This window comes from Lepidochelys kempii, chromosome 27, assembly GCF_965140265.1.
Source record: "Lepidochelys kempii isolate rLepKem1 chromosome 27, rLepKem1.hap2, whole genome shotgun sequence".
NCBI classification, from domain to species: Eukaryota; Metazoa; Chordata; order Testudines; family Cheloniidae; genus Lepidochelys; species Lepidochelys kempii.
In genome coordinates, this window is record NC_133282.1 from 15769884 (window position 1) to 15784368 (window position 14485).

Consider the following 14485-nt stretch of genomic DNA (forward strand, 5'->3'; position numbering starts at 1 on the left):
AGAATGGAAAAGTAAAAGCAGCAGCCACACAGATGGCCTGACATGATAAGATGACTTCAGATATTTCCGTAAATATGTAGAGTTGTCCATTTTTGGCACTAGTTTCCCAGTTACTATAAAACATGTCTAGACAGCTAAAATGTAAGATCGCATGATTTATTAACAAGACAGAAGATCTATGAAACACTGGTATAAATTCTCAGTTCAATATAATTTAAAAATATTGTAGCTCACTTAAATTCATTTTCTGATAATGCAGTTAAATAGGACACCAGTATTCTTTTAAAGCCATGTGACCAACTAGAAGAAAAAACCCACCTTTTTCATAGATTATTTTGACACTTTTGTATGTGAGGTTTAAAAAAAAAAAAATCTCGCAAGTCATTAATCTAGAATGAACTAAAATCTGGAAGTATTGAAACTATAGTTGATAAGTATTTGTAGGTGCCAATTCACATCCCCACCTGAAATACTCTAGTCTCTGTTTGAACATTATAGGCTAACAACAGAATCTTCAAATATAGATAAATAGACTGTTTACAAGAACTATGGTCTGGTAGGTCAAATGTGAATGATGTTTTTTTCCAGGCTATAAAAATATAGGAATGTTGTGATTTTTTTCACTTACGAGCAGCTCCTTGGCTTTACAACAGCTGGCTCATGTCCAAAATCTAGCATTAAATGGGATCAATGAATTCAAGAACATTACCTTTAACTCTTAGGGCCCTTATGGAATAAATGAAGAAGTCTCCTACAGGTTGTGAGAGAGTGAATGAAATATAGCTCACATGGAATACAACTAAGTCCAAAAGGGGAAGAATAGTTTAGAATGCCTAATGGCAGTATTTTTTTCCCCCAGCAAAATATAAGTTGAGACTTTTTGCTAACACTCTCTCAAAGTGCACCCACACCTCCTGTCTGGCTTTGGTTAGGGAATATACCACAAGTTTCCTGTAAAATAAACTCAACATTATTGTTCATGAAATGACATATATACAGCAACCAATTTAGCAATATCTTTATTCAGAAGTTCTTTCTTCACACCACACACTGTAACTGGCATTTCTATTTAACAAGCATATGAGCAAAACTGTGCTGTCCTGTTTGAGGTGCTGAAAAAGTAATTCTGGGAAGGGAAGCCATACAATTATAAGTGATATTTAAATGTAAGGCTTTTCGGGACTCTGAGCATTACGCTGTTGTGAATGCTAATTTATAAATACAAGCAGTTCAAATGGGGTCAGCTTTTCTTGTAAATTTTCCAGTTACCCAGGGACTTCTTTTTTCTACCCAGTTTGATCTGTATAAAATCTCCTAGGGAAAAGATTGTCTATTGAATAAAGCTCTATCATTAGTAGTCTCACTGCTTTGGCATCCTCTCTAAGCATGTGTGTCAGCAGGACCAGGGAATAGGTATCTACTGACTGTCGATTACATAGACAGCTGCCCTCATTCCACGCTCCCCATGTTCACAGGCTCTTTAGATGCAGGGTATGTCCACAATGCAGCTGAGAAGTGCAATTCACAGCATGGTTAGACAGATTTATGCTAGCTCTGCTTGAGCTAGCATGCAAAAAAAATAGCAGTGTGGACGCTGCGGCATGGGGAGCAGCTTGGGCTAGGCACCCAGGCGGCTAGCCCTAGCTGCCATCCATGCTGCAACATCCCCACTGCTATTTTTAGTGCACTAGCTTGAGCAGCTGGGAATTGCACCTCCCAGCTGCTGTGTAGCCATAAAATGCCAAACCCAAAGTTGTGACTAAGTGGTATGAAACAGAACCTAGCCCTTGAGGCTTCTCCTAAGCTTATTATTCCTAGAAATAGTTTAATATGCAATTTACTCCACATGCAAGTGACAGCTGATGAGGAAAAGTGATTTGACAGTCCATTACGAAAGACTGAGTTCCTTATGAAGATCACTTTTAATCACCAGTATCAGAGAAAGATGTTTCATCCCTTCCTGTATAGCCACCCTGTAATCACCGATTACTGAGTAAATTGCAAAAAGGCTTCTTGGCCAGATTTATAAGGGCTTCTCTACACTTCAGATTATGTTGGTATAATTTATGTTGCTCAGGGGTGGAATAGGCTACCCCCAAGAGTGACATAAGTTACTCCAACCTAAGCGCTGGTGTGGTGGTTTTATGACGACGACAGAAAAGCTCTCTCCTGTCAGCAGAGAGCATCTTCACCAGATGCGCTGCAGCTGCACCACTGTAGCATTTCTAGTGTAGACTAACCCTAAGAGTTAACAACAGTGCTAAAAGCATTTGACTCCTCCGTGTAACAACAGAAAATCAAGCCTCTGAAAGGGGATTAACCCCATTGTAAAGAATTAGATGGCTTACTGCACATCTTGCTTCAATTTACGTGTGTGGGGGGGGGGTGGGGGGGTGTGCTGGTGCTGCTAGGGTTAAGAGTTTTTACACACAGACTGAAATAGCCATAAAGATAGTATTCACAGCAGATTTCCTTTTTATTCTCTCCCTTACAGTTGATCAGACTGACTTCACAGGGACATGGCTTTCTCCATGAAGTATGCTATGGGTCATCCACTACCACAGTGTTTGAGCTAAGATATATATTCCTTTCACCATTTGTTTTTTGAAACAATTACAAGAAAATTGTGGTTTTCCATTAAAAATTTTATAGTCAGATATTAAAACATATCTAAGAGAAATGGTCCAGCATTATCGGGGCCAAATTTCACTTGTCAAAGTTATTTGACTTTGGTAGGTCTACAAATTGTAAATACTACATTATACATACAATTCAAACAATGATCCCCTTTGAGAAAGACAAAACCATACACAATCTGTTTCTGTAAGGCCTAGTATTTTATACTCTGCTAACAGAGAACCAGTAGAGGGATCACAAATTCTCGAAAACCCCATTACCTGAGATATGCTCATGTTGCTATTACTTCCTAGCAAATGCACCAGTAAAAGTCGTCAAGCTATACGGTCCCCATAATTAACATGGGGTGCTGGGAAGGGGACAGGGCAAGTTTGCCAAATGTAAGAGAATCAGCTATTTGAAAGTGTACTTCCAATTGAAAGATCAACAGGTTAAGGTAAAACATGCACAGGTGATCCATCCACACGCAGATTTATGACCCAGTATATTACTACATACTTTTAAGTACACCATACCATATTCATAGGGCAAAAACACACATCAAGATCACTTACATAATGGGGCTAAATTAGTTTGAACAAATTAAGTAGCAAGGTAATCCAGCAGGGGAAAGGAAAACAAATTACCTGATATGTCTTAGGCCTCAAGTGAATATGCACAGTCTGAAACAAAATGAGCCTAGCATACAAGGGATGCCTGTTTCAGTAATAAGCAAGAAAAGTGACCATTTACGTACGTGTCAAAGGGCCTAGCCATGAGAAGTAATATGCAATCAACAGGCAGATATCATTGCTGAATCTAAAGAGATGTTCGGTCAATGATCATGTAACACGTGACACTTGCAGTACATGCCTGTGCTTCTCTTTACCTTTATCCAGTCAAAGCCTTTAATTTCAAGCATATGGTTCCTTTCTCCCCATTTCCCCCTACCCCTGAAAAAAAATTAAAATAAAAAGTGCTCTAACTTTTCCAGAGTAGAAAATCTATTCTGGAATAATAAGAACACCATCAACTATTTAAAAAAAAAATCATGAAACATCTGTGCTGCAATGCGCAACAAGTCTGCGAAACCGCGCACACAGTCCTATGTGCTACTGCTCCCCAAAAAGGTCATTAGCTAGTGTCTGCACTTTAGCTGTCAGCAGTCTGCTAGTACCTTTCTTTGGTAGCAAAAGGGGTTTGAGACATCTGAGCATGGACTCTGGGGCCAGAAGGCTGAGGTCAATCAAGCCTTTTTTCTTGGTACAACTCTCAGCTCCCCACCACCTTTAAAGCCATTATATACTCTGTATCTGGAAGGACGAGCAATAGTCTACCACACTGCAGGAGGGAGATATGAAGCATTTCATGTCACCACTGTCCCCTCTATAACAGCAACATAATGACAAAGCTGACAGAACACAAGTTTTTAACCTATGGCAAACTCAAACCTGAGGCAATTTCAGTTAATCTCTCGAGCAAGATTCAAACATATTTTGGGTGTGCGGAAACTTTACTAAAAATCCTGTGTTTACATGCAAAATATGCAAGATTCTCAGGCTCTTGGCAAGTTGCCTATATGGCATCCAGAGTTGCAAAACATGGGCAATACTGCACAAGGGAGATGAACAGGGGGTGATTCATGTTACCATCTCTTGCCCCATTTCCTCCAACACAATGCTAAGTCTTCCTGTTTAATCCTTCCTAGTCCTCCCACAGCTCAACTAAACTGACTTTTGCTTCTGAATCTGGTTAAATTCCACTCAGCCCTTTGGTAGAGTATGCAGTGTGGTCACTGTACCTCTACAGTGACAGAGCCACATGTGAGTTATGCATAAACTCAACTCAAAAAAGATATACTGGCATTAGAAAAGGTTCAAAAAAAGAGCAACTAAAATGATTAGGGGTTTGGAACAGGTCCCACATGAGGAGAGAATAAAGAGGCCAGGACTTTTCAGCTTGGAAAAGAGGAGACAAAGGGGGGATATGATAGAGGTATATAAAATCATGAGTGGTGTGGAGAAAGTGAATAAGGAAAAGTTATTTACTTGTTCCCATAATATAAGAATTAGGGGCCACCAAATGAAATTAATGGGTAGCAGGTTTAAAACAAATGAAAGGAAGTTCCTCACTCAGCGCAACTCCTTGCCTGAGGAGGTTGTGAAAGCTAGGACTATAAAACAGAACTGGATAAATTCATGGAGGTTAAGTCCATTAATGGCTATTAGCCAGGATGGGTAAGGAATGGTGTCCCTAGCCTCTGTTTGTCAGAGGGTGGAGATGGATGGCAGGAGAGAGATCGCTGATCATTACCTGTTAGGTTCACTCCCTCTGGGGCACCTAGCATTGGCCACTGTCGGTAGACAGGGTACTGTGCTGGATGGACCTTCGGTCTGACCCAGTATGGCCATTCTTACATTCTAGGTTAAAAAAATCTGCTAAGCTTCAGGCAGACATTTCACCCACCTCTAAAAGGATTTTAATACGAGTCACCCAACAAACTGAGTCCCTGTGTCCTTGTTTGTTTGTTTGGGGTTTGTTTTGGGGGGGTATATGCACATCAAAAAGTCTATTTTTGCATTCTCTGGATAAACTTAAGAACAGAAGTATATGGGACCTTTAAGGAAAAAACCTTATTCAGGAAAGTTTAAATTTATGTTTTTACTATTTACTCACCATTTCTTATCACTATTTAATAAGTGTTATGTTATTAGCAGAGATCTGACAAAAGCAAATGCTGTTATGTGACTCAGGAACACCACCTAATGACTCCTAACTTCTGCTCTATGGTTTAGCTTTCTGTCAATGGCATGTGAACAGTAGTTTCTCTTCTTTTTCTGTTATGCAATACAACATACAATAGTAAGTACACCACTGGCTACCCATTCATTTATATTTTCTGGGTAGAGGAGCAAGAGGGGCACACAGTGAAATCCAAATATTTATTGGCATTCCTTGTTCAATTTGTCCAGAATTTAGTTTGTTTCACTGCATTTCAGTAGATTGAAATGCTCAGGGTCTAAAGATATCCCCGAGGTGTCCAAGACCTATCTGAGATTATAGAAATATTCAGTTCAGTTATTTTTTCCACTAGCTACATCTGGAGGGAGGAGACTTATAAAACAGGCCTGAAAATGACAAAAGGCTGAATAAGAGCCACGCAATGGTGACCAAAGCAACTACTGAAAAAGTTAGTTCTGGATTTTAGGAGGCTAACCAGAGCTCAGATTGGGAAACACCACTGGAAGACCAAAGAATGATCTTAAGCAAGGAATACTGAGGAGAAAGTGGCCCCAAAAGAACTGAGATGATGACAGAATGTAAATTAAATTTAGATGATTTTGCTTAGAGAAATTTCTAGACACAGTTGCAAACTATTTCATTCTGTATTTTAAAACAGCTGAAATATTTAGTTTTGATTTCCATTTGCATCATTTCATAGCAGGTTTGACTCCAGACAAGGCCTTACAGATGTGTGGGCCATTAAAACTCTTGGATATTTTGAATCTGAAATACTGATAGGCAACGGATGCTAAGAAAAGAATAAAGTTGATGTACTTGTCCTGCTTTAGTATGAAGGGTTATTATGGATAACACATTTATTGGCGCAGATATCCAAGTTGTTTAGAATCTCTCTCATAAAGAATGACTTCCTGGCCAGAAACAACTCCCACTAATTGGAGGGTGTGGAGTCTTCTTGAGGAAGCTGGAAAGGTTGGCTATTACTTTTGAGGATATACTGGAGACTAAGTTTATTACCATAGCATTTTTTCAGGCTATAATTATTTAAGTGCCAACAATGTGGCTCACTACTGTAGAAAACTCAGAAGACGACACAGTCCCTGCTCGGGAGCAGCTTAAACCGTTGTTTGTGCTGAGAATTTTCAGGAGTCGAGCACCAATGCAGCTCAACTCATACTAGCAATGGTAGATGTACTAGTGTAGACCAGGTGCAGGTGTTTTTAACCACTCTATCATCTAGATCTGCTCTATGATAATGCTTCCGTCATTGCTTGCCTTAAAGGAGCTGCATCAGTGATAGACAAACAGTGGAAGTATTGATAAAAATTCTCTGTGTAGTGCAGCCTAAACAAAAATATCACAAAACATACCAAGAGACCAAGAGGAATGCTCTACCTCAGAGCACTACCTTCTCATTTCATGTTTTGTGATAGGTTAGTGACAGTATTTTTGCTGACTTGGGTTTCATGGAAGGAGCAAGTTGAGAGATTTAAAAGGAGAGCAAGGTGCCTAGGGCACAGAGTACAGGCCATCGGGACAGAACGGGCAAAGGATACTGAAGGAACGACGAGAACTAGGACCTTTCTTAAGGTTAACAGAATTTCATGCTGTAGGGTACAAACTGATCACCACAAGCATCAGGAAAGACTCACCCCCTCCTCTTCCCCAGTACATTGTTACATAGGTGCATTTTGCCTCTTTAGTATTGGTATTTGCTATTGCTGGAGGCAGGTTACCAGATATAGGCCAGTGTTCTGATGCACTATGACATGTCCTATATAAAAGCACAGCCAAAAGAATTAAGAGTCAGTCTGGGTAATGTTTTCCTTTTTTCAATTGCTTTGCTACAGTAAGTTATTTTCTTTGTGGTGGCCACACCTCCCATAAGGAGTATATTTAGAATACGCTCTTCTTCAGCTAGTCATGCCAAAGAGTTCATTCTTTCATTTAAAATAAAGAGTTTAGCTGCTTATGTGTTGATATGAGAAATCCATCTGAAATCCATGTTTAGGAAATACAGCCAATATCTTATCACTGTACTTTATTACCAAAGTAAGAGACCATTCCCAAACGTAGCCTGGATTGTATTTTAAAACTCACAACAAACAATTCAAGAAACTGTTTGTACAGCTTAACAAAAGATGTATATTAAGTCTGAATAACTGTGCAGACAAAGTCAACAATTTACTTTTTATTTAAAGACGTTCATCATTATTTTTCATAGTTCTAACACACTACCTTTCAGAACAGGGCATCAGCCTCTTAAGGTCCTATTAACTTCAGAGTTCTAAGGTCACGTCTACACTAGCGAGCTTACTGTGGCACAGTTGTATCGATGCAGCTGAGCCGCTGTAAGATGGCATCAAGCGGCTACACGAACAGCCGAGATGGGAGAGAGCTCTCCCACTGACATAATAAAACCACCTCAACAAGCAGTGGTAGCTCTCTCGCCAACATAGTGCTGTGCACACTACCATTTATGCCAGCAAAACTTATGTCACTCAGGAGTGTGGTTTTTTCCACACCCCTTAGCGACATAAGTTTTGCCAACCTAAGTGGAGGTGTAGACATGGCCTACACGTACTCAACAGAGCTATGTAGCAGTAATCAGTACTATCTTTGTTTATCTTTCAATATATCATAACTGAATAGAAAACAGCAGCTTCCAGCCTACATACTGTTTTGCATGACTGCCCATTTCACACACACACACACACACACACACACCCCATACCATTGTTATAGCCACGTCAATCCCAGGATATTAGAGAGACGAGGTAGGTGAGTTAATATCTTTTATTGGCCCAACTTCTGTTGATGAGAGAGACAAGCTTCTGAGCTTACACAAGTTCTTCCTGAGGTCTGCTTTTATATATATATGAACTATTATGTTAAAAACATTTTCTTGTCAACAAATAGAACTTATACTTCTTTGAAGAAGTAAGTAAATTCACTGCTTTAGAATACTTTTATGATAGTACTGCTAATCTCTAACCCCCACTAGCAAAACCACATCACTGCATCCATGCCCTCAAATTACTAACAATTACTTAAAACCAGTGAAAATACACTCAAGAAACATGACAATGTTTCAAGACACTCCTTTCAGTTCTGAAACTAATTAAAATTTTGGATAACATTTGGACTCTTTCCCGTCATCCTATTTGTTACTAAACATTTTAGAGTTCTCACCTGCATATGGAAATACAAGAATTTAGGTCTCAAATAGTACTTCAGCATTTAGCTTAATTTTAGCTTTTCCATTTCTTCCCTGCCTGCTTCCAGTTTTGTGAATGTACACATTTTCAGAAAAAACATTACTTTTGCAATGATTCACATTAATCTTGTTTTGGTACATCCTTATTGGCAGCTAACCTGAAAACTAAAATTAATAAGAACATCCAATGGCAGGACAGACAAGTATGAAAGGTCCCCGCAACATCAAATAAATATTCCCCACAGAAGGCTGCTACTAGTGTGTGTTTACTTTTCAAACAACTATGCAACCAAGAATGGATCAGAATGGTACAAGCAATAACCACAGTCCTGAGACTTTTTGCATTTGGCCTTTTCTTTGTGAATGCCTACCAGCCTCAAGGCTTCACACAGAGGCTAATCACACACATCAGGCTCCATACAGAAGTTAAATCATACACAGGTTAAGGAAATTTTACTTTTACTATGATATAATCTGAAATCACTGTAAACAAGGATGCTTTCTGTTCACTATGGTCTCTGCATCAAACCAACATCAGCTGTTGTAAAGAAAAGTTTCAATTTTTTTCATAATTATATTCAATTTCTATACCTGTCTCAATCCACTGGTCAGTTTCTTGATGAACACGCTGTTCTTCTTCATTGCAGTTATCAGACACTCCTCAAGTTGTCAGTAAGATTTTTGTTTGATAGTGTTTACCTTCCCCCTCAGCACTGAGAACGAGCCATACCCAACATTGTTTCAGTCCCCTTCTAGGTTGCTCTTCTCCCTTCATTCAAGCTTTTCTCAAGAGCAAAAGGAGCAACAAACCCCACAGTTGAAAATTTGAATTGGTAGATATTTTCCCCTTGCATACAATCTCCATAAAATGAGAAGTAAACCTTGCGGTTGCCCTCATTTCTGTCACCAACATCGTCTCCTCCCCCCTTCAGAAAAAGATAGCTGTTACAACAATGAAGTGCTGGAAACAACCCTGACTAGATGGGGTGCTTTGTGTTATCCCAGATCAGACTGATTATATGCATATTCTTTGAATAGATCTTATTGTTTACCCTCTGCTCCTTGTGTTCCTTCCGCCCTCTCCATCCCCCACCCCGAGTAATCAAATTCTGCCTGCAACTGCCCGTATATCATGTCGACAGCACAAAGCAATGCAAATGTTGCACCTCCTTCCTCTTTCCAAGCTTCCTCCTCCCCCTCAAATCTCTCTCAGGCCATCTACAGCTGGTCTGTTTCTAAGAAGGTATTTTCACATCTCTGGCTCCATCACCAACTCCGCAAGAAACACAGGCACATACAATAGGTCAGCAACACATCAGCGACTCTCCCCTCACCGCAGTCCCTAAAAGGAAGTTCACATCTAATAACTCAACGAGCAGCAAACAAACACGCCCCCCTCCTCCCTCCCCCACAATATTACACACCAAGGGGAGAAAAGGAAGTGCCACGGTGTTTAGCCTCCTTACCGATTACAAGACCAACCCGCCGCCCCGCCAGACCCCATACACCCACCCCCACCCCGGAGACGCTTACACGCTGCCCCCCCCCACCCCCTGCGATGGCAGGGCCTCCGAAGCCCGGGACCCCACATCCCAGCCTGCCCCCCCCTTTACCAAAACAGGATTCCCCTTTCTGCTTTGCACAATGAGAAGCGCCCCCCCCCCGCCGCCGCCGCCCGCACTTTATCACCATCAGCTACAGGAAGAGCCGCCGCCCCCCCCCGCCCCATCGGCTCCGCGCTCCCCGGAGCGGGGTGGGGCGGCCCCCTCCCCTTCAGCTGCGCCTCTGGGTGCTGGGCGGCCATCGCCAACCCCCCCCCACGGAGGCGAGGCCGGGTCCCCTCCGCGGGGGGCCCGGTCCCCGCCCGCCCGAGGAGCCCGTAGCCCCCCTCCCCAGCGGGGCCCCCCCGGGGCCGGGCCTCACCTCAAACCTGCTCTTGGTGACCCCGTTCATCTCCCTCCTCATGGCGGGGCCGGTGGCTCCGGGCGGCTCCCCCCGGGTCTCTCCTCGCGCCGGGGCAGGAGGTGGTGGGGGGGGAGGGGGGGGTGCGCGGCCTCCGCCCGCCGCCGCCGCCGCGTCTCCTCCGGCCTCAACTTCAACCCAAAACAAAAACACTCCGCACCTGCCAGCAACAGCGCCGCTCATTGGCCAGCGCCGGGCGCGGGGGGGGGAGCCAGCCCCCGGCGCGAGCCCGGCCGGCGGGGAGCACGCGCGCGCGGACCCGCCGGAGGGGGGAGGGGGGCTGCAGCGGGGCAGGGCCAACGGTCGCACCCCAGAGGAAATGGCCCCTGCCTCCCCCCCAAGCGGAGTGTAACCCCCCCCCGGTGGCCCTACACCTCCCCCCCCCGCCCCACCTCCCCTAGGGGGCCCTGCACCTCCCCCCCCCGCCCCTACCGTAGGGCAGACCCCCTCTCTCTCCAGCACTCTGCATCCCGCCCCCCAGAGAGACTGCACCCCTCCCCAAACCCCTGCATCCCCCCTTACAGGAGACTGCACCCCGCTCCAAGCCCCTGCATCCCCCCCTTACAGGAGACTGCACCCCTCCCCAAGCTCCTGCACCCCCCCCCTTACAGGAGACTGCACCCCTCCCCAAGCCCCTGCATCCCCCCCTTACAGGAGACTGCACCCCGCTCCAAGCCCCTGCATCCCCCCCTTACAGGAGACTGCACCCCTCCCCAAGCTCCTGCACCCCCCCCCTTACAGGAGACTGCACCCCTCCCCAAGCCCCTGCATCCCCCCCTTACAGGAGACTGCACCCCTCCCCAAGCTCCTGCACCCCCCCCTTACAGGAGACTGCACCCCGCTCCAAGCCCCTGCATCCCCCCCTTACAGGAGACTGCACCCCGCTCCAAGCCCCTGCATCCCCCCCTTACAGGAGACTGCACCCCGCCCCAAGCCCCTGCATCCCCCCCTTACAGGAGACTGCACCCCGCCCCAAGCTCCTGCACCCCCCCCCTTACAGGAGACTGCACCCCTCCCCAAGCCCCTGCATCCCCCCCTTACAGGAGACTGCACCCCTCCCCAAGCTCCTGCACCCCCCCTTACAGGAGACTGCACCCCGCTCCAAGCCCCTGCATCCCCCCCTTACAGGAGACTGCACCCCGCTCCAAGCCCCTGCATCCCCCCCTTACAGGAGACTGCACCCCGCCCCAAGCCCCTGCATCCCCCCCTTACAGGAGACTGCACCCCGCCCCAAGCCCCTGCATCCCCCCTTACAGGAGACTGCACCCCGCTCCAAGCCCCTGCATCCCCCCCTTACAGGAGACTGCACCCCTCCCCAAGCTCCTGCACCCCCCCCTTACAGGAGACTGCACCCCGCTCCAAGCCCCTGCATCCCCCCCTTACAGGAGACTGCACCCCGATCCAAGCCCCTGCATCCCCCCCCTTACAGGAGACTGCACCCCGCCCCAAGCCCCTGCATCCCCCCCCTTACAGGAGACTGCACCCCTCTCCAAGCCCCTGCACCCCCCCTTACAGGAGACTGCATTTCTCCCCAAGCCCCTGCATGCCCCCCCCTTACAGGAGACTGCACCCCTCCCCAAGCCCCTTCATCCCCCCCCCTTACAGGAGACTGCACCCCTCCCCAAGCCCCTGCACCCCCCCCTTACAGGAGACTGCACCCCTCCCCAAGCTCCTGCACCCCCCCCTTACAGGAGACTGCACCCCTCCCCAAGCTCCTGCACCCCCGCCTTACAGGAGACTGCACCCTTCCCCAAGCCCCTGCATCCCCCCCCCCTTACAGGAGACTGTACCCCTCCCCAAGCTCCTGCACCCCTCCCCAAGCTCCTGCACCCCCCCCCAGAGAGACTACGCCCCTTCCCCAGCTCCTGCATCCCCCCACCCTAGGGGAGACTGCACCCCTTCCCAGGGCCATCTGATCCGCAACGCGAGGCTGCACCCTTCCCCGTTCAACACAGGGCACACAGCAGCACCCTCTCCCCCGACAGACAGACAGACACACACACCCCTAAAATCCAGGGGAGATGGCAATTCCTCGGGTTTAACCCCACTTCTACCTCTCTTAGTGGAGCTCCCCCCCCCCCCCCCCGGGGACTGACCACAGAATCTGCATCCCCTTCACCTTATCCCTAGGGCCCTGCAAGGGGGAGATCGCCACCGGTCCTCCAGGAGCCTAACACCCCCCACCCCGGGCAGAGGGCTGCGTCTGCCCCCTGGGAAACTTCACCCATCACCCCTCATCTACCCAAGGAGATCACACGCCCCAAACCTGCCCAGTGGGAGATTGCAGCCCCCTTCCCCCTGGAGCTTTGCGCCCCTCCTGCACCCGGGGGGCTGCCCCTCTGGCAGTGATGGTTTACCCCCAGCTGTGGCTGCTAGCGCTCCCCCCAGCGGTGCCAGAGGAGACTGCAGCAATTTCCGGTAGGAACCGCCGTGCCCCGGCTGCGGCCAATCACCTCCCCACTGGGCGGGGCTTCGGAATGATGGCGGGAGAATCAAGCGTGGTAGGGGGGATTTAAATAGGCCGAGCCGCAAGAGGTGCGGTGGCTCTGGGGAAGGTAGCAGGGATGGACTCAGCTGAACGTGAGCTGCAGCTAGAAGCCCAGATGGGCTGAGGAATTCAGACCAAAAAGCCCGTCTGAAAGAAGGACTCTCCGCCTTAGGGAAAGACAGATTCCCTCAGCTGAGGAAAACAGATTCAACAGGAGCAGCACCCTAGAATCTACTACAAAACTCCAGAGTAAAAGGAAAAGCACTACCCTGACACTAGATCAGAGGTCCCTGGTGGTAAATTATGGCTGTTGGAGCCTTTTCTATTCTCCACTACACCCTGTGGGCAAATACCCGTTTAATACACGTTGTACTTCTACAGTGCCCTTCTTCAGAGAATCTCAAAGGACCTTAGAAACATCACTTAACTTTCCCAAGAGCATTGTGAGAGAGGTCCACATCATTTACAGATAGGAGAAACTGAGGTACAAAGAGGAAAAGGACCTTGCTCAAGATCACATAGTTAGGCAGTGGTATAGCTAGAATTAGAACCCAGATCCCGACTCCCAGTCTTGTGCTTCTGCTTAAAACCATCTTTCTCCTCACATCAGTCCTCAGTTGGGCCAGTGAGTGCTCTCTGTATCCTGTTCAACTGTGCACATTTTAACCTATGGGGGAATCTTAGGCAGCAACAATCACAGTCTTGAAATTGTACTAGGGTGAGGAGCCATCTAAGTTCCACAGTGGTTTATAGGAGACAACTGAATGGAAGACAGCTGAAGCACATCAATTGTGAACATAAGCTATAATTAAGGGACTTTAAAGGACCACTAGGGATACAGAACTACTGCTCTGTAGCTGTCTTATCCATAAACACATGGCAAACATTTATATTCGACAAGCCAGTGAAACGTGGTGACCATTGGACTACATTGAATTTTTGTGTAACAGAACAGATTAATCCAATAGATTAGCTTCCTGTGCGGAAGCATGTCTCCACCAAACATTTTGCTAGAACTAAACTAGTTGCTAGCTAACACTAGTTCTCCCTTCACTAATGTCAAATTAGTTACAAGAATTCCTGGTCCGGTCCAGTGATTTTAGCAATTCTGAACAAGGACTGTGTATATGCATATACGGTGCCCAGTATGTTGTGGGTACTAACAGAGCTAAATGACAAAAACCTTGTAAACTGAATATATTATTTGATCATCAGTTCTCACTTAAGAGGGCTAGCCATGAAAGGCACAAATCATTAGGGAATACAAATTTTCCTCCCCATTTTATTTGTTCCTCTTTACCATTAAATCAGATGAGGGCTGTAATTCTAAACCAGAGCACTAAAAAACTACACGTTAAGATTCAGTGCTCTGACCCCCAAGACATGCAGTACGGAAGGCACAGCTGGTGGACAAGGGGGGCAAAGATGGCTGCACCCCTGGGATTCTAGTCTGCTGCAGC

General features: G+C 46.4%; 1 protein-coding gene across 10 annotated transcripts in view; it reads right to left on the reverse strand.

Moving 5' to 3' along the window:
• Positions 1–10735, reverse strand: part of FBXL20 (F-box and leucine rich repeat protein 20) — a 69947-nt gene extending 59212 nt beyond the window's left edge. For 7 of the 10 annotated variants that reach the window (XR_012156388.1, XR_012156389.1, XM_073325968.1 and 4 more), the window contains exon 1: positions 10499–10735. Coding sequence is in view for 7 of the 10 variants with exons in the window: in XM_073325968.1 (XP_073182069.1) it covers positions 10499–10720 (222 nt within the window). In the remaining 3 variants the exon portion in view is untranslated. Of the gene's footprint in view, positions 1–9166; positions 9918–10498 lie in introns of all 10 variants that reach the window. The other 3 variants (XM_073325972.1, XM_073325970.1, XM_073325975.1) reach the window with 2 other exon arrangements.
• Between the last annotated feature and the right edge of the window lie 3750 nt (positions 10736–14485).